General features: G+C 48.7%; 1 protein-coding gene across 1 annotated transcript in view; it reads right to left on the bottom strand.

Moving 5' to 3' along the window:
* DST (dystonin) overlaps nt 1-21,453 on the bottom strand; it is a 390,037-nt gene that overhangs the window by 282,870 nt on the left and 85,714 nt on the right. Inside the window, exon 2 of the mRNA XM_078772579.1 lies at nt 19,668-19,729. Coding sequence (XP_078628705.1) covers nt 19,668-19,729 — 62 coding nt within the window. The remainder of the gene's footprint in view (nt 1-19,667; nt 19,730-21,453) is intronic.

The raw sequence follows: 21,453 nt of genomic DNA on the forward strand, positions 1-21,453 counted from the left end.
GGAGATGGGGAGCCAGTGAAGCTTGTAAAGGACGGGGGTGATGTGGTCACGGGTCCGGGAATGGGTGAGTAGACGGGCAGCGGAGTTCTGAATGTATTACCACCGTGCACCTAAATAGGGGTTTCAAAACAGTTATTTTCTCGCAATTCATAACTTTAAACCATCCGAGCCACCACCTGTCGCCATGATCTCCGAGGGTTGATCCACATATACAAATCTTTATAAAAAGCTCAATTTTTATCGGATTTCAACCCGGATATCGATATAATTAGTTTGATGGTGAGCTCAGATCATCAAATATGTTATCGTATGTGAGAAACCACTCTAAATTAAGACGTCACCATGATCGGTAAGTTTGGCAAAGGAGTCATGTTACCTCCCAAATGCGCTAATTATTCAAATACCGAAAATAGTACAAACGCAACCTATACATCGTTTAAAATGCAAATTTACTGCTCATCTAGCAACACTCTCAAGTGTGAAAAAATAGATTGTAGAAAAAAGGACCCACGTGATGATAACTACAAACTGCCACTTGACAATGGGTGGACTACAAATACTACAAAATATGATAACTACAAACTGCCACTCCAATGATTACCTCATCCTCACAACAAGGTGAGTTGTTGTTTTGCTTTGTTTTGGATCATACTGCTTTGAGCTCCAAAGGTTAATCACAACGAAACTTTCTACTGTCAGATTTTTAACCATGATATACCTGAAAATGGGTTTTATACGGTGATGGTGATGAGGAGGTCGTTTGGCCCGTTATTGTTGTGTTGCACTCCCGAGTTAATTTATTTACGAACCCGAGGTAATTAAGACCCTTTCCACCCCTTAGACCCTTTCCACCCCTTATACCTCTTTAGAACCTTTCCACCCCTAAGAGCCATCTAGACCCTTTAGACCGCTTATACCCCTTAATACCGCTTACACTACACACCTTAGACCCTTTAAATCCCCTAGACCCCTTTTGACCCTTTACACCCCTTTGACCCTTTACACCCCTTTAACCCTTTACACCCCCTTCGACCCTTTACACCCCCTTCGATCCCTTTGACTATTTACACCCCTTTGACCCATTCGACCATTTACACCCCTTTGACCCATTCGACCATTTACACCCCCTTTAGACCCCTGATACCCCTTTAAACCCATTAGACCTTTTACACCCCTTATACCTTTACACCCTTTAGACCCTTTCATACCCATTTCAACCCTTTTGAGACATTTTTCAGACCTATTGACTTTTTAAGACCCTTTGGACAATATAAGACCCTCTGGACAATTGAAGACCATTCGGACACATTTTATCCCTTTTGCTCTTTCATCCTTAGAAACCTTTAGACCCCATTTGGCCCTTTTAAGAGTATTGATTCTTTCAACAGTTCAGTCGCCTTTATGACCCTAAAAACACTTTAGACCCCTGAAAAAATTCGAAAAAATTTCCTCCCAAAATCGGTTTTGACGACCTTTTCTGTGCACTATTCGTGCCCATCACAAGTTGCAATGACGAATCTAAACTGATATCTCAATGTGAAACTGATGTTGAAACGTGAAACTGAAACTACTGATATATGGATCATCGAATGAGCAACCAGAATGAAATGCTGTGGGAAATTGATGAAAGCAAAGCTATGGGGAGTATGGAGAGAGGGGGAGGGTCGGGAGCTGAATAAATAATGTGGAGAGGGATAGGTGCCTGGAGGTGGTCGGTTGGTATGGAAAGAACTTTGGTGATCTTCCATCAGGCTGTAGGCCCAAACCATGCCTAAACCGTTTCCCAGCTGAGCTTTCATAATATCACCGTCACTCCTGAGCAGTACGTTGGAGGTACAACAAGCAACAGATTGGAAATCTTAGCTGATAGAATGGAATGCAGTTGTCGAGGTTACCAGCTGCACCCATTGCAACATATGTTTACTGAATAAATACACTGAATTCCCGTTTCTACCAATACACACTCCAAAGGAAATTGCTCATTTCATGTGAGATATCCATGAACCCCTGTCATTGACAGATGCCATCAAAGGCATCATTTGATGATTGACAGATGTCTGCTGATGGCATCAAGGGCAGAGTCCACAAATTGCTTACTGACTTCCTCTACTCTCACAGCCAACGTGTGGTGCTCAATGGAATCCTTTCATCTCCTCTCTCTGTCAAGGCTGAAGTGCCCCAATGCAGTGTTCTCGGCTCCATCCTAATTTTCCTAATCTTCATCAATGATCTCACTGATTCTGGAAAATCATCTTTATCTCTTTGCTGCTGAATCCACTTTGCCGTGACATCCCCCGTCCTTCCGAAAAACAGCCTGCAGCCTCTTCCCTCTCCTCACAACTTGACAAAATCACTGTCTTTCAATGCTGAGAAATTTCTCTCTCTTCTCTTCTCTTCTCTTCTCTTCTCTTCTCTTCTCTTCTCCTCTCCTCTCCTCTCCTCTCCTCTTCTCTCTCTCTGTCTCTCGCGCCCCCTGCTGGTCGTTTGCATGCTGGTTGTACTGTCATGGCGTCTGCTTGTGGAGGCCTGTGAGTGCTCTGTGTTGTTGCTCCATCCCCCCCCCCCCCGTTTCCCCCCCTCTGTGTCCTTGTACCTGTTCGTGGAGTCTTCCTGGTGATTCCCATATACGTTGAGACGGGAGAGAGAGCCGGAGAGCACAGGGTGATCGCTGGTAAGGGTTCGCCGTTTTTGGGCGTCGCCCGATCGGTGTTTGCTCCTTCATCTTAAACCTCTATTTCCTTTTTTTCCTTTCGTTTATCCTTCCTTCAGTTTGTTTTGTTGCCTCCCTTTTCCGAAGTTAAGGAAATCGGAGAGGTCTGATTGCTTCCCATTCCCGGAGTTCGGGTAGGGAAGATTGTATTATATATTCACCCTCCCCGAGTTGGGGAGGGGTTGTAAGTGCAGCTGTTCCAGCATGGCAGCTGCACTATCTCGATTTACGGCCTTTCAGAGCCTGACCCGTAAGCACGGGTTCTTTTGTGTACCTCCGGAACGTGAGGTTAGTGTCGAGGACGTTGTCCTCGCAACCGGTCGTGTTGTCGGGATCGACAAGGTTGTTGCCGCTTCGCGGATGAACAAGCGGATCGTTATTTTTTTGTCCGACGTGGATTGTGTCCCACAAATTGTCGAACAGGGTTTGACAATCGATCCAGATTTATTTGTAATGATTTCCCCACTAGATAGCCCAGCGATAAAAGTCGTGATATCAAATTGCCCCCCATTTGTATCCGACGATGTACTAATTAAAGAGTTGTCCCGATACGGTACCATCGTGTCTCGTATCTCCATGATTCCCTTCGGGTCACGAAACAACGATTTAAGGCACGTGGTTTCATTCCGGCGGCAAGTGTTTATGATTTTAAAAAATTCCCAGAAGGATTTAAACCTTATAATAAAATTAAAACATCAACAGAACGAATATACAGTGTACGTGTCCACCAACGTTCTAAAATGTTTTGGCTGCGGACAATTTGGGCATGTTAAGCATGACTGCCCCCGAAAAGAGAATTCTCCACAAGTGCAACCTCCCCTCCGAACCGGGAATAAGCAACCCCCCCACCTTCCCACCACCGGTCCAAACCCTCCCACCACTGACCCAAGCCCTCCCACCACCGACCCAAGCCTTCCCACCACCGAACCAAACCTTCCCACCACCGAACCAAGCCCTCCCGCCGCCGAACCAAGCCCTCCCACCACCGACCCGAACCTTCCCACCATCGACCCAAGCCTTACCACCACTGATCCCAATCTGTCCACCACCGACCCAAGCCCTCTTACCACCAATCCAAACCCCCCCGCCGTACCCCCCTCCCCTCCCCTTGAAACAGGGGCCCCTCCCTCTACTGAAGGATCTAATTGCAGCCATCTCCTGTTAACTATAGATCTCACCCCCCAGGCGACATCGTCCAATCACAGCTTGTTGCCTGCTATAACTGATCCTACCTCTCCCGCCGTGGTAGCCGATGGGACCCCCCTCCCGATGATCACGTCCTCCCTCCCCCCCCCCTCCCCCCAAACCCTTGCAATCTCTTCCCACTAACCAGGACGAGTTTCAATTAGTCTGCCCAAAAGGAAAAAGACATCTGCAAACAACAGATGAAAACGGTCACCTCTTGAAAAAACCTACAACTGAAAACCGACAGGCCCTCCTCTCTGGCCTAGATTTGTCCCTCGTCACAGAAAATCGTTTCTCGGTATTGGAGGACATAGATGTGGATGAATCCTCGCCCTTGTCTACTGACCTAGAAACTGATATGGTTGAACCACAAAAATTAGTACCCCCCCCCCCTCCCCCCCCCTCCCCTGAAGATGGCTCATTTCTCTCCCTCCCCGTCCCCCCCCTCTATGGACTATGCCCCATCCGATAACGTGGAGGGATGTGATGACGGTGAGGAGATAAATGATGAAAACCAGTGTGACACACCATCTGAGCCATCTGATATAGATGACTCTGTTAGTGAATGTGGTAGCCTTAAGGAAGAAGAAATCCCTCCAATCCCTCCCTCCGAGATAAAAAGGTTTCTTAAGGACACATTCCGAAAAAGGAATGTTGTAATAGAAACCTTTTTTCCGGAGCGACCTGATTTTATACATTCCGCTAAACTGATGGTAAAACGGCCCCACGTTTTTAATTTCAATTCCTCCCAACGTCACCATTTAAAGAAGTGGTTGCAAAAAGCTAAGAATGAACTGCTATCAAAAAATTGAGTGGTGGTCACTCCTCCTTATAGCTGTAATGAGTTTTTCCATTTGTAGCCTGAATATTAACGGAGGATGTAGCTCTGTCCGTAAAGTTCAAGTAAGGGATTTTTTATTGCAGAAGAAAGTTGACATTGCCCTCTTACAAGAGACCCATGCCAACGACTGCTGTGTCGCAGAGTGGTGTAGGCTCTTCCCCGGCCTGTCCTTCTTTAGTAACGGTGACTCCCGCAAAGGCGGTGTCGCAATAATTCTTAGCCCCTCCTTTTCGCCTTCATCGCTTAAATTCGACGAAATACACAAGGGATCCCTAGCATCCCTAGAATTCCACTACTATGGAAAATTCTATACTATTTTTAATATCTATGCCCCAAGTACGCCTGTAGCTCGGCGAGTTTTTTTTAATGACCTTGGGACACACCTAACGTCCCTCGACAGTCAAAACGCCCTAAAAAACCAAGACAATCATGTTTGTATTGGTGGAGATTTTAACTGCACCCTCCAACCCCAACTCGACAGGAACAGTGCAGAGCCCCATCCTGCCTCCACAATCCCTCTCACCAAATTTTTAAAACAAATGAATTTGACAGATATATGGCGGGTACAGCACCCATCAATCAGGCAATACACATGGTGTCGATGTATTCAGGGTAATATTGTACTTGCTCGCTTGGACAAGTTTTATATTAATCCTCCACTTGAACGCCTCGTTCTGTCATCCAAAATTTGCCCATCAGGATTCTCGGACCACAGCGCAACATTTCTCAAAATTTCTGCCCCCTGCCCGAAACACAAGAGTGCTTTTTGGAAATTTAATAACAACTTACTTGATGATAGTACCTTTAAGGACATTTTTCCGGAAATTTGGAATATTCTGGTTGCCTCCCAAGGGAATTTCTCAAACCTCAGACAATGGTGGGATAATGCCAAAACGCACATCAGACTGTTCTGCCAACAATATCGTGCGTATGGTGTTCAAGAGGAAAGAAAAACCACAACCTTACTTGAAGATGAAATCCTGGAATTACAGGAACAGCTTCAGGGAACCGCAAGTGTGAGCTACCAGGGAATGAGGCAACAAATCCATGGAAAAACGGCCTTACTGAATTCCATATCCGAAAGGCGAGCACAAAATGCTTTATTGCGCCTGAAGATGAGGTACATACATGACCTTGATGCTCCAACCAAATTCTTCTTCAGCCTTAAAAGGGGGGCCTCTTCGTCAATGATTACACGCTTGCTCCATGATGGGGAACTCCTTTATGAAGATGGCAGAATCAGGGAATGTGCCCGGAAACATTTTAAACAACGGTTTATGCGGCATGACATTAACCAGGATGCAATATCGGAACTTGTTTCTAACCTTCCAACATTGGCGGAGGATCAGAAGCAGCAGTTGGAGGATCCTCTTAGGTTACCTGAGCTCACCGCTGCCTTGAAGGCCTTGGAACCTGATAAAGCCCCTGGACTGGATGGGCTGACAAGTGAATTTTTCCAGTTTTTTTGGGACACCATTGGACCTCACCTACTGCGGGTATTGAATGAATGTTTAGAGGATGGACAACTGCCGTGGAGTTGCCGGAGAGCAGTCACCACCTTAATTCCTAAGAAAGCGGACACTCAACTTATAGAGAACTGGCGTCCTATTTCTGTTTTATGTACGGATTATAAAATTTTAGCCAAAGCCTTGTCTAATCGAATGAAACCTTTTATGAATGTACTAATAGGAGAACATCAATCCTTTTGTATTCCTGGACGTACTATTTTTAATAATATCTTTCTTATCCGTGATACCATTCGGTTTTGTAACAATTTTAATATGAATGTTGGTCTGTTTTTTATTGACCAAGGAAAAGCCTTTGACTGTATTGACCACATGTACCTTTTTAGAGTTTTAGAGAATTTTGGGTTTGGACCTATTTTTATCTCGTACGTTAAACTTTTGTATTGTAATATATCCAGTGTTCTTAAAATTAATCAAGTATTGTGTAGCCCCATTGCTGTACAACGGGGAGTACGGCAAGGTTGCCCGCTATCTGGACTTTTATACTCTCTTGCCATCGAACCTCTTCTGCTCCAATTACGTACGCACATTTCTGGCTTCACTGGATCAATTCTTACCACACCGCTAAAAGTCTCTGCCTATGCAGATGATGTCTGTATTTATATAAAAAATAGTACTGACGTCACTGCGGTGGCTCAGGCACTAAAAACATATTGTCAGGCTTGTTCAGGCCAGGTAAACTGGAAGAAGAGTGAAGCCCTTTGGATAGGACCTGGAGATTGCCCGCCAATTGTCCTACCAGGAGGAGTGAACTGGCAGAAAAGTGGCATTAAATACCTCGGTATTTTCCTCGGAGACAACACCTTTGAGCAGCAGAACTGGGTGGGATTACCAGACAAGGTAATGGCAAAACTGGCCCGCTGGAAAGGACTTCTTTTCCAACTTTCGTACCGCGGAAGAACTCTCGTCATTAACAATCTTGTCGCCTCTATGCTATGGCATAAGATGATATGCCTACAACCGCCTGGGAGCCTTCTTATTACACTGCAAAAGAGCATTGTCGACTTTTTCTGGAGCGGGAAACACTGGCTCCAACCCCCCGTGGCATACTTGCCACTCGCTGAAGGTGGCCAAGGTCTTATTGATATCCGCAGCCGGATTATGGTCTTCCGGCTTCATATCGTGCGCCAACTTGTATATGGAGATGAAGCCCTACTCTGGAGGCCTCTGGCTAACTGCATATTACAGCTCACATGCAAGCTGGGTTACGACCGAGAACTTTTCTTGATGAACCCTCATCAAATCGATTCATCCTTGCTGCCCACCTTTTACCAAGGGGTGATGAACGCCTGGCAAGCCCTGTCCTTTTCCCGTGAAATGGCAACATACAACATGGAAATGTTGTTGAACGAGCCCCTATGCTACAACCCCTTCCTGGAAAACAGCTTGAATAATAGGGGACTCGTTCAACGTTTTGTTGATGCCAAGCTGCTGCGAGTGAAAGACCTCATGACAGAGTCTGGGAGCTGCCGGCTGAGTGCTGCCGCTGTGGCACAAAAAACCGGAATAAAATCTGTCAGGATCATCTCTCGGTTCCTTCAAGGGATATCCACAACGTATCGTAATACCCGCGAGGAACTTGGCCCTTCCCCCGAGGAAACAGCGGGTGACTTCCCCAAACTCCTAGTCTTCAGCCCGCCACTTAATCTGTCCCCTGGCCTGAACAGCCCTGATGATACTGCATTATCCCTTCCCGCCTTTCCAAAGAAAACTCTGTACAACGCGTACGTTAAAATTTTATACGCAAAAACATTTTCTGAGCACCCGAGGCTTCGATGGCGGGATGTTTTACCCCCAATACCACCCAATTGCCCCAATTGGCGAAGTTTTTATCTCTTGCCTACTCCAAAGTATGTTGGAGATATTCAATGGAAACTTGTACACTGGATTTTACCTTATAATGTTTTACTGAACCGGTTTTCTACTGCTAACTCTAATCTATGCCCTTTCTGTGCATCCATTGAAACCCTACCGCATATATACCTGGAGTGTGAACGATTGCAACCTCTTTTTACATTCCTTCAGGAACGCTTTGTGAAGCTCGGTTCCCTCTTCAATCACAATGTTTTTATTTATGGTGTTTTAGGACCGTCTTCCCTTAGGAATGTGGTTTTAATGAATTTTTTAATTGGCCAGGCCAAGTTTGCAATTTATAAATCCAGGAAGAAAAAAATGGGAAACGCTTCTGACTCGTCATGTGATGTACTGCTCACCCTTAAGGCTCTTGTAAATGCAAGACTAAAGCTAGAGTACCGGTTTTTTAAAATGAACAAGAATTTAACATGTTTTAAAGAAAAGTGGGTTTTTAATGATGTCATATGCACACTTGATGATGATGATTTGAAAATAACCTTTCCTTGAGACCATTTTATTGTGTTTTGTTTCTTTGTGACTGAACATAACTGATTTTTTGTACTCTTGTAATAAAAGGAAGAAACAGTCTCTCTCTCTCTCTCCATCTCCGTTCCGCAAACTCTCCCATCTACTTTCTCAACAGCCATCTCAAAGAGGTTCAGTCACTCAAACTCTTGGGTCTCACTCTCAGCCATGATCTCTTTGTTTAATCTTTTTTTAAATTTTCTGTATACTAAGTTTGTATACTAAGTATAACCAAACAGGGCTCGTGTAAATTAACACATAAAATATATTGTAAAGATAGCAGGATCCAAGAGAGGGAGAGAGAGGGAAGTACAACACCAGTAGAGAACAGGGAAGTCAGTAGATCTGTGGAAGGGAGAGGGGTGGAGGGGAGGGGATTCATGTTTTTTTTTTTGTATACAAGACAAACTGACACATAAAACATGTGATAAAGGGAGCAGGAGAACAAGATGGAGAGCAGGGACATCGGGAGATCTGTGGGAGGGAGAGGGCTTTGGGGGAGGAGGCATGGGAAAGGGGGGTGGGGGGTGTGGGAGAGGTAAAAAAAAAAAAAACACATGGACACTGCTAGGACTTCCAGGAAATAAGTTGGTATTTCAAAAAAGTGGATCTGGGGTGAATTAATGGGGGTGGTTTTTTTTGTATACAAGATCGAGCCTCGTGTAAGAGCTAACATTGATCACAAAAAGACAAACTGACACATAAAACATATGATTAAAGGGAGCAAGCGAACAAGATGGAGAGCAGGTACATCGGGAGAACGGTATAAAGCAAATGAACACTACCAGTTATTTCAGGAATGAAGTCGGAGATTGAAAGAGGTGGATTTGGGGTGTTTTAACGGGGGTAGAAAAGATCAAGGTTTTGGATAGGGGAAGATAAGAGATGGTGGTGAACGGCTGTTTTAAAGTTTTCATAGTTTTATAGTTTTTGGCCATATATGTCAATGGTGTATATTAGTTTTTGTCCATATAATCTCACTGGTGTTTCTAGTTTTTGGCCATATATCTCAATGGTGTATATAGTTTTTGGCCATATAAAAAATGATAGTATCCAGATCTGGATCTGGATTTTCACCAAAATCGAATCAATTGGTCCTTGTAACACACCCAAGCTGTCCAGAAATTTTCATCCAAATCTGTCCACAACGTTTTGAGATATCCTGCTCACAGACAAATAAACACACAGACAGGGGTGAAAATATAAACTCCATCCACCTTAGGTGGTGGAGGGACCAAGTGCGGAATCTGAACACTCTTTCAGGCAACATGTTGGAAGAATGTCGCCCCGTGACAGGCACGCTAATCTCACGGACAACTGCAAGATGTAACACTACGAGAAAACAGCTGCTTAATGAAAACGGAGATGGTCAGAGGTGAGCAAATTGTTCAGTGGGGGCAGTAGAAGAAGTTGCTTTGAGTCCAAATTTGGCAGACCCAGCAAAATTCCATTCTTCTCAGGATGCGGAATTCGGTGGCAGCTGCACTTGGCAGGCAGAGCCTTGCACAGCACGGCTGTGAAAAGGGACGTAACTCTCGAGAGGCCAATCGAAAGTAGCTTCAATCTCCATGCCAACAAACGTCTTTTGTGAAGTACCTTTGTCCAATTATTGGATTAGATTTATTTCTTGCGGTTCCGATGCCATGTCGTTCCTCATTGACGTCAAAGTTGGCACGCAGGTGCTACTACTGTGCTATGTTTGAAGAAATATGTGATGTCATTAAAAACATCTGTACAATACGATTAAATAAAAGCAAGTCTTGGCTTGGAGCACATTCCTGACGTACCTGTTGCCAGATTTGTCACTGCGTGACAGGTTTTGAATTAAAGAACTTAAACAGAAGGAGACAAGAAAGCAATTTGCACAACAGTGATGTAACAAACATAAATCAAAAGCAACACTATTTATTTGTTTTGCTTTTAGGCATTTGAACAGCATCACAAGTGTGTAAAGAGGTCCATATAAATAAATACATAAATATCTACATGACAGGGCCCCAACAAACACATTCAAATATTTCAGCCATTATAGTAATGTCTCAAATTTAATGTATTATTTACAAATCATTCATGACAACAAACAGGCACTCTTACCAATAATTACCTGCATATTTCTCCCTGTATTGGTCTGACCCAAGGCAGGTTCCATGTTGCCTCAGAGGGTCTCATGGCAAGAATCACACTACTGAAGGAGCTGTGCTCCAACTCGAATCGAAAGAATGGACGCGACAAAAAGCTGGAATTCGTCCGAGTTTCTTTATTGCATCAAATCAACTCGGGTAAACTGAAAAGCCCGTTTATCGGGCAGCATTATATACAAGCACTCGAATATCTCATGCCGGAGTGTTTGCCCTTAAAAGGCGTGACTGGGCGTGTCCGGGAGGCCTGGGCGAGTCTGGACATGCCCGGGAACGGCGAGACTGGGTGTCGCTGGGTGTCGCCGGACGGGCCGGGCGTGCCTGGACATGCCCGGGAACGGCGAGACTGGGTGTCGCCGGACGGGCCGGGCGAGCCCGGGAAAGGCGAGTCCCGGCATGCCCGGGAAAGGCGAGACTGAGCGTCTCCGGCGGTCTGGGCGAGCCCGGGACAGTGATCGCTCCGTGGTTGGGTCCTCGGCAGGTGTAAGGCGATTGTGTATGTTCAGCGGCAAGCACTACACACGCCCCCCCAGAATCGACTTGCACCGGCAGGGTCAATTTAAGGGGGGTCCTGATGACCCGGCTGAAGCGACCCCTGGAGGGTCGTGGGTGGGGGGGGGGGTCCGGTGTGGGGGTGGGTGGTCGAGCGGGAGGCACCGTGGACGGGGGGCGGCCTCGCCGCGGAGGAGGGCCAACTGAGGTGGTTGGTCGATGTCCACGTGCGCCGGCTTGAGGCGGTCCACCGAAATCCGGTCCGACCTGCCGCCGACGTCGACGACGAAGGACTTGTCGTCCCGTCGCAGGACCCGGAAGGGTCCGTCGTACGGCGGCCTGAGTGGCCCCCGGTGTGCGTCATGACGCACAAAAACGTACTCCGCTGTGCGAAGCGCTGGGGGGACGTAGGACTGGGGGTCACCGTGGTGGGACATTGGCACGGGGGCAAACCGTCGAGCGGTCTCCTGGAGGTCCAAGCGCTGGCAAGCTGCGGACCAGGGACTGGTAGCGTCGGGCACAAATTCGCCCGGGACGCATAGCGGCTGGCCGTAGACCAGCTCGGCGGTGGACGCCCGGAGGTCCTCCTTGGGGGCCGTGCGGAGGCCCAAAAGGACCCACGGTAGCCGGTCGGTCCAGCCGCCGTCCTGAAGGCCGGCCATGAGCGCGGCCTTCATGGAACGGTGGAACCGCTCGCACAACCCGTTGGCTTGGGGGTGGTAGGCCGTGGTACGGTGGAGTCTGACCCCCAGGTTGCGGGCGACCGCGCCCCACAGCTCGGAGGTGAACTGCGGCCCGCGGTCCGAAGAGATGTCCGCCGGTGCGCCGAAACGGGCGACCCAGGTGGCGATGAAAGCTTGCGCCACGTCGGCGGTGGTGGTGGAGATGAGGGGAACGGCCTCCGGCCACCTGGTGGTCCTGTCCACCATGGTGAGCAGGTGTGTGAAACCCCGTGATGGGGGGAGGGGGCCCACCAGGTCCACGTTGACGTGGTCGAAACACCGTTCGGGCACGGTGAAAGGTGCCAGCGGTGCCTGGGTGTGTCGGTGGACCTTGGCCTGTTGGCAGGCCGTGCAGGTGCTGGTCCAATCGCGGACATCCCGTCGAAGGCCGTGCCAGACGAATCGCGCCGACACCAGCTTCTGGGAAGCTTTCCGGCCCGGGTGGGAAAGGCCGTGGAGGGAGGCGAAGATGCGGCATTGCCAGGTAACGGGCACGATGGGGCGAGGCTGGCCTTGGGAGACGTCGCAGAGCAGGACAGTGTCCGCGAAGGGGACGTCGGCCAGGCAGAGGCCCGTGTCCGCCGCCCGGAGGGCTTGCACCGTGGTGTCGGTGGTCTGGTCAGCCGCCATAAGCGCGAAGTCCACGCCGAGGTGGACCGCGTTCGCGCTGGCCCGAGAAAGACAGTCGGCCACGGCGTTGTCTTTGCCGGCGACGTGCCGGATGTCCGTGGTAAACTCCAACATGGCAGAGAGGTGGCGCTGCTGGCGGGCCGACCACGGCTCCGTGACTTTGGCCATTGCGTAAACCAACGGCTTGTGGTCGACGAAAGCCGTGAAGGGTCGGCCCTCCAGGAGGTGGCGGAAATGGCGAACGGCCAGGTGTAGACCGAGGAGCTCGCGGTCAAACGTGCTATATTTGAGCTCGTTTGGCTGGAGTTGCCGGCTGAAAAAAGCGAGTGGCTGCCAAACCCCATTCACCCATTGCTCATGTACGGCACCCACCACGTAGTCGGAGGCATCCGTGGTGAGGGCGATGGGAGCGTTGAGCACCGGGTGAGCGAGCAGTGTTGCATCGGCGAGGGCCCGCTTTGAGCTTGTAAATGCCGCGTCCATGGCTGCGGACCAGACGACGTCGTGTTTGGCCGGCTTGCCCCGGAGGGCTTCGTAGAGGGGCCGCATGAGCTGAGCAGCGCGGGGCACGAAGCGGTGATAGAAATTCACCATTCCGAGGAAGTCCTGCAGGGCCTTGATGGAGCGGGGACGCGGAAACGCGGTGATGGCCTCGACATTGGTAGGCAGCGGCACGGCCCGGTTCTTGGTGATGCGGTGGCCCAAAAAATCAACGGCCGTCGTGCCGAAGTGGCATTTGGCCGGGTTGACGATTAGGCCGTGCTCGCTGAGGCGCCCGAACAGTGTTCGGAGGTGGAGGAGGTGCTCGGCCCGGGACGCGCTGGCGACGAGGATGTCGTCCAGGTAGACGAAGAGGAACGGCAGGTCGCGCAGCACGCCGTCCAAGCGCTGGAACGCCTGAGCCGTGTTCTTGAGGCCAAATGGCATTCGAAGGAATTCGAATAAGCCGAACGGCGTGATGACGGCCGTTTTTGGGACGTCGGCCGGCCTGACAGGTACCTGGTGGTATCCCCGTATCAAATCGATCTTCGAAAAAATGACCCGTCCTGCCAAACGGGCGGAGAAGTCTTGAATGTGCGGGATCGGATACCTGTCGGGGGTGGTAACATCGTTAAGGCGGCGGTAGTCGCCACATGGGCGCCAGCCGCCCCCCGGCTTCGGTACGATGTGTAGTGGCGAAGCCCACGCGCTATCGAAGCGCCGCACGATGCCGAGGTGTTCCAAAGCGTCGAACTCGGCTTTGGCCACGGCGAGCTTGGCTGGGTCGAGGCGGCGGGCTCTGGCGTAGACCGGCGGGCCCGTAGTTGGTATGTGGTGCTCGATACCATGTCGTACCGCGCCGGCCGAAAACGTCGGCCGCGTTAGGGCCGGGAACTCCGCGAGCAGGCGAGCAAACTCGTTCGCCGCCGGGAGGGCGCATGCTAGCTCGGTCGGCGCGGAGCTGCTCAACGTGCATGCCAGGGAGCTGAAGGTCACGGCGTTGACGAGGCGACGCCGTTTGATGTCAACCAGCAGCCTGTGTGCGCAGAGGAAGTCGGCGCCCAGCAGAGCCATGGGCACGCTTGCGGTCACAAAAGTCCAATGAAAGCGCTGGCTGCCGAAGCAGAGGGTGACGTTGCGCGGGCCAAAGGTGCGGATGGCCGATCCGTTGGCCGCCACCAAGGAGGGGCCGCAAACCGCGGACTGCCTGTCCTGATCGGAGGCGGGTATGATGCTCAGTTGGGCGCCGGTGTCACACAGGAAGCGCCGTCCGGACGCTTTGTCCCTGATAAAAAGTAAGTTGCCTGTGTGGCCGGCGCTCATGGCTGGTAATGAACGCCGGCCCGGCCGTTTCCCGACTTGCCGAAAGTGCACGGGGGTCGGTATGTCCGGGCTTTTTGTCCGAACCTGGCATGGTAGTAACACCACGCCTGGTCAGGTGGAGGCCCCGGTCGTCGTGTTGGAGGTGGTCGGCGCGGCGTAGCGGCCGCCAATTGTGCCGGCAGTTCGGCCGCCGACCGTGCCGGGTGCTCGGGTGCCATGGGCGTTGCTTCGGACGGCGGCGGGCTCCAGGTCGCTGCCCCGATGCGTTGGCCTGCTGAGGAGATCTTGTCGGCTTCCCTGGCGAGGGCGCGGGGATCCGTGATCTGTGTGCTTGCCAGGGCGAGGCATACCTGGCTAGGCAGCTGACGGAGGAACAGCTCTTGAAAAAGAAAATCCGGGGCGTGCTCCCCGAGCAACGAGAGCATGTAATCCATTTGCTCGGACGGGCGCGTGTCGCCGAGCTCGGGCAGGTTGAGCAGGCGCCGTGCGCGTTCCGCCGATGAGAGGGCGAAAGCGTCGAGGAGGAGCTTCTTGATCGCGCCGTACTTGTCAGCGGCTGGCGGGTGCTGGAGGAGGCTGAGGGCGCGGGCCGCGGTGGCTGAGCCAAGTGCTGCTACCACATGATGGAAGCGGGTGTCGTCGGCGGTGATGCCTCGCAGGGCGAACTGGGAGTCCGCCTGGGCGAACCAAACCGCCGCGTGAGCCTCCCAGAAGGTAGGCAGTTTGAGGGCACCTGCCGTGTCCATGTCGGTAGGTCACCAATGAAGGAGCTGTGCTCCAACTCGAATCGAAAGAATGGACGCGACAAAAAGCTGGAATTCGTCCGAGTTTCTTTATTGCATCAAATCAACTCGGGTAAACTGAAAAGCCCGTTTATCGGGCAGCATTATATACAAGCACTCGAATATCTCATGCCGGAGCGTTTGCCCTTAAAAGGCGTGACTGGGCGTGTCCGGGAGACCTGGGCGAGTCTGGACATGCCTGGGAATGGCGAGACTGGGTGTCGCCGGACGGGCCGGGCGTGCCTGGACATGCCCGGGAACGGCGAGACTGGGTGTCGCCGGACGGGCCGGGCGAGCCCGGGAAAGGCAAGTCCGGGCATGCCCGGGAAAGGCGAGACTGAGCGTCTCCGGGCGGTCTGGGCGAGCCCGGCACAGTGATCGCTCCGTGGTTGCGTCCTCGGCAGGTGTAAGGCGATTGTGTATGTTCAGCGGCAACCGCTACACTACGCAGGTTGCAAAAATTGTCTACTTTTTGTAAAATACACCAATGTTTGTAAAATACACACTTTGATGACCACCAGCAACCAATGCTAGCAGATGGGTCTCTAGTTCATCATCCACAAAATGGGGCGGTGCTCTTATCGATGCAAATCCTGGTCTATGAAGCACCAGTATGACAGTTTATGGTCAGGTCAGGAATCAAACCAAGACTGTGAGTGCACTACCTTTGAACTGTCCTGCTGACCCATCAATGCCATATAGTCTCCCACGAACTCCTACATTAATGGACCCAATTATTAATCCTACCTTCTAGAGGGTTCAGATGCCAGTGGCTGAAAGGGCATGCAAGATTGCCCCAAGTTGTTAATTAACCAGATCACTAAGCCTTGTGTTCAAGTGAAGTTGATTATGGTATAAATTTGCAATTTGTTACTACTCTTATCAACAGATACCGAGATATTTAATGTCCATTATGTGTGCAGGAAACCAGATGGAAAGGAGACAAGGAGAGGAGGTTGGTAGGAGGGTACAAGCTGTTGCACGTGGGTGGGGATGGCAGGAGTAATGGCGTAGGAATAATGGTATCAGAAGAGGTCAGCAAGCAGGTGATCAAAGTGGAAAGGTGGGAAGGACTGATAGTTATGGTATGGGTGGTGATACAGAGGCAAATGGTGTGTGTTATGTCAGTGTATAGGCCACAAACAGGAAGGTCTAGGATGGAGAAGCAGGAATTCAGGGATGCACTGGAGAGGATGATGGGAATGGTTGAGATGGAGGTGATGCTGTGCATTGCGGGTGACTTCAACGTGCATTTTGGAGTAGTGGAACCGGGTGAAGGGGAATGTGTTCTGAGTGAAGGTAAATTTGGTTGGGGAATGAGGAATAGAGTGGGTCAAGAACTGGTGGAGCTGGTGGCAAGAAATGGAATGGCCATAGCAAGTTCATTCTTTCAAAAGTGGGAAAGCCACAAGATTACCTAAAGCAGTGGACAGCACAGAACAGAACTGGATTTGGTGGTGGTAAGGAAGTGACAGTTGTGGTGCGTTAAGGATTGCAAGGCAGTGGTGGGAGAGCATGTTACCACCAAGCACAAGCCTGTGGTGTTTGTGGTGAGTATTAAGCATATGAGGGAGGTTAAGAGCAGAGGTCGGAAGGTTATTAGGTGGGGGAAGTGTAGGGGAAACGTCGCCATAGAGTACAAGGAGAGGGTGAAGGCCAAGTATGAGGAATGTAGCGAACAAGCGGAAAGTTTAGAGAAGGAGTGGAATAAGTATGAAGAGGTATTTAAGGGAATTGCAGAAATGGTGTATGGAAGGAGGTCAGGAAAGGGTGCATCGTCGAGGGATAGAAACCAGGTATGGTGGATTGAGGAAGTAGCAAAGGCAGTTGGTGAAAAGAAGGAGGTTTGGAAGAGGATAGAGAAGATCAAGGTTAGAGGGAGGCAGCCAGATGAGGGCTTGCTGCACCTGTATGGGCAGAAGAAGAAGGCAGCAAGGAGAGCTGTGGATAAGGCGAGGAATGATATGGAAGATGAGGTGTACAAGTTGGAAGGGGAAGGTGGGAGGAAGATGATCTATAAATTGTCTCATGACAGGGATGAGGATAGCAAGGACATGTAAAGGGGGGGGGGGCAGTGATTAAGGATGGTGGCAGGAGGCTAGTGACAGAGAGGGGCGCATTATTGAAGGTGTGGGAAGGATATTTCAATCAGCTGTTGAACCGGGAAGGAATCAACGGTAAGCTGGAGCTCCGAGTTGTGGAGTTGGTGGAGATCACAGAAGAGGAAGTGTGGACGGCATTGAAGACGATGAAAAAGGGAAGGATGCCAGGCATTGATGAGGTGTGTACAGAGAGTCGCATACAGATAATTGCAGCAGGAGAAGTCGGAGTCAGATAGACGAAAAGGTTGTATGTATGAGAGATGGGTCAATTCCGGATAAGTGGCGGACAGGTGTAATTGTGCCGATATGGAAGGGGAAGGGGGATTTTCAAGATCCACGGAAGTACAGGGGCATTACACGCCTTAGTCATGTCACGAAGGTGCTGGAGAGGGTTCTGGATGGGAGGATTAGGAAAGTGTGGAGAAGGAGATTGGAGAAGAGCAGCAGGGGTTCAGAAAGGGTAGGGCAACGACAGATGGGATGTTCACACTGAGACAGCTGGTGGAGAAGAGGTTGGAGGTGCAAGGTGAATTGGTTTTGGTATTTGTGGATCTGGCGAAGGCCTACGACACTGTCCTGAGGGAGATGGTGATGGTGACACTGAGATGGATGCGAGTGCCGGAAGCAGAAGTTAGGTTGGTGGATGGGATGTACAAGGCAATGAAGGGAAAAGTTTTGCTTGGTCCTGGTATGTTGGATGTGAACATCCATTTGAGGCAGGGAAGTGCTCTTAGCCCACTCCTGTTTATCATGACGATGGAGCTGGTAAGCAGGAAGGTAAACAGGAAAGATATTCTGGGGAGGATATTGTACGCGGACGAGATGGTTGTTGGGGTGGAGAGTGGGCGGGAGATGCAGGAAGTACTGGGGGAGTGGAAGGGGAAATTTGAGAAACATGGCCTGAAAATGAGCATTGAGGAGCCGAAGAGTGATATGGCGAGGAATGATATGGAAGATGAGGTGTACAAGTTGGAAGGGGAAGGTGGGAGGAAGATGATCTTGTGGGTTGGGTTGGGCAGCAGAGAAAATAGATGAATATCAGGTCAGAGGGGAAGGAGATCAGACAAGGAAATAGGTTTGAGTAGCTGGGTGGAGCAGTGCCCGGGGATGGTACATCAGAGGCAGAGGTGCAGAAGAGGATTCGGGTGGGTGCGAATGCATGGAGGAGGATTGAGGGTGTAATGGGAGACAGGAATTTTTCAAGGAGAGTGAAAGGGAAGGTTCTGATGTGTGTAACACAGGCCTACCTTTATGGTCTGGAAATGGTGGCACTGACAGAGAGACAACAACAGAGGCTGCAGGTTTGTGAGAACAACTGGGTCAGGAGGATTGCGGGAGTGAAGAGGGTGGACAGAGGAGAATGGATGAACTCAGGGAGGATATTGGTGTGCAGATGAGCTTGACGGGGAGATTTGTGAAATGCCGGCTGATATGGGCTGGACACTTGGTGTGGATGGGAGAAGGGAGAATGGCAAAGAGAGAGGATAGGTTGAGGGTACAAGGTAGGAGAAAAAGGGGTATACCACGGTTGAGATGGGAGGAATGTGTGAAGAGGGATATCAGTGAGGTGGAAGTGGTTGGAAGGTGGAAGAGTTGGCGGAAGACAGAGAGGAGTGGAGGAGTATCGTGGTCAAGGCCGGGCAGGAGCTTGGTGCCATTGGACATCACCCATTATAAAGGGAAAAGGAAAAAACAACAACAACTGCCCGGCTTAATTTTGAGTTCATTAACATCCCCCTGAAAGACGACACAACGATGTGATGCAATGTCACACATGTGAAGCACCAATCTGACAGTGTATAGGAGGATCGGGAATCATACTCTCATGATACACCTCAAAATAAGTGTGTTACCTCTGCACAGTCCTTTCGGACTGCCCCCGCTCCAACCTCTGCCAGTGCCATAATTAACTCAGAGAGGTCTTTCATTTCAGAAAAGGTCATTTTAACTCAGAAAAGGCCTGCTCTTTGAATAAGGTGGGATGGATTCAGAATGGCAAATGAATAGGACTTTTAAATAATAGGATAAATAGGATGAATAGGTCGGACTTTTAAATCACAACCATACTTACTACAGTTATTATAACCAAGCTTGGCATATACAGTATTTCCCATTTACCAACATGTGTGTCATAGTAGGTTTGGACCAGTTCTCATAAACATCCTATAAAGTTGATAGATGACTCGTAAAAAGCAAATCAGATGTCATAAATGTTGATGAAAAGGTAAGTATAGAGGAGGTGGGATGTTTGTTTGTAAAATGTTTGTTGCATTATTGATGTTTGTAATCAAACAAAATAGATTATTTACCACCGTAACCTACTAATTAGGCCTCCACACCCACTGCATCACATGTACCTTCATCAGGTGCTTGTTGATCCATTTGGTAAACGTTTTCTTCTGCACCTTGTCGCGTTCATCTGTGGCACACAGTGGAGATTGAGTGTAGGCAGTGTTACACTCCATTCATTATGGTTTGCTTCGAGCTCAGATTAGGCCTGCGGAACATTTGAGCTTTCTGGCATGGCTCGATAGTTATCCGGTGCAACACTTTTATGACCGGAGGGCATCAACATAATTTTTTTTACCATCCTGACTGGTGAAATGTCACCATGCTGGTCTCGTTGAGGATTTACATTAATTTTTTTTATCTTTCTCCATTAATTTCCAACTCAAAATGACCAATTACAAGAATGGGGTGATTGGAGATTCAAAGGGCTGGGGAGAAGGGGGGCTCGGGGCATTCAAAGCAATGTGTTCAAGGACATTTGCACAATGTTCTACAAACGCTACATGGATTATATTATATTTTTTTCTTTTTCTTTTTAAGAGGATCAAAGGTTCATGGAAGAGCTGTCACACAACACAGGACTCGACTTCCGACAAACACAGCCAGTGACCTTGAGGGGAAGTAACTTAACATTCTGGAGCAATTTGGATACTTGTGATGTCATCTTGTGACATCACCCTTCTCTTCATTCAGCGGAGCAATTAAGGTTAAATCTCTTCCTCTCCCTTTCCCCCCGACCCACTCACCCACAAGGGATGCCAACCCACAGGGTAGCATGCACATTTTAAAAATCTTTGGTAGGGCTCAACCAAGGGAGGAATTCAACCTCATACCTCCCAGATTCAAGGCAGACACTCGCTTAACTACAACGCAATTGCATTAACAACTTGTTCATGAATGCAGGAGCCTTACAAAAAAAAGGTGAGATGAACCTTAAACTAAAAACATGGAACCAGGAAGTAGATGTGATAGAAATAACCCAAATTTGTGGGAAAGGGCTGAGGAAGGGGGGGGGGGGGTGCAATGAGAAGATAGGAGCAAGTAAAGGGACTTATCTTCTCTTAACAGTACACAAACCGTTGTTCCCCGTTTCCAAGGGGCATGTGCATAGGATGGTATAGTTAACTGTAAATTTAAATGATAAAGTACTCTCTCGAAATTGCTAGGATAAAAACTTTATCAAGAAAAATGGATTTATAAGGATAAAATATTTAATATCAATTTTGTTCTGAAATCAGTTTCTTTTTCCAACACATACCAGATAATTGTTTTACTTTCTCACAAGGACTTTGAGGAAGTAATTTAAACACAACAACTGCCAGGGCTGCCAATTTAAAGCAAAAACAGCTGCTCATGAATGGACATGATATAAAGAAGTGAAATAATAATAATAATCATAATAATAATAACAATAATACTCAAGGTTCCTTAATAAAATATATATATGACGTGTCTGCACTCTTTTGCCATTTTATCCTGCTTGTGATGTTATATACACTATATGTATATTGGTGTGGAAATGACTCCGAGGGGTTAATACATGTTTAATATGGTGTTGTTATTTTTTCCAATTATATATATATATATATATATATATATATATATATATATATATATATATATATATATATAATAATAATAAATTTATTTTGTATAGCGCTTTTCAAGAAACCCAAAGACGCTTTGACATAGTGCGTAAAACAAAGACAAAAAAGACAATATATATATATATATATATATATATGTATATATATATATATATATATATATATATATATTCATGTATACTTTTTGGTTTCAATTTTCACAGTCTTAATCTTGGGATGTTTTTTCAATATAGTTCAAAATAATGGT

Source organism: Myxine glutinosa, chromosome 2, assembly GCF_964187855.1.
Source record: "Myxine glutinosa chromosome 2, kmMyxGlut1.1, whole genome shotgun sequence".
In the NCBI taxonomy this organism is placed as follows: domain Eukaryota; kingdom Metazoa; phylum Chordata; class Myxini; order Myxiniformes; family Myxinidae; genus Myxine; species Myxine glutinosa.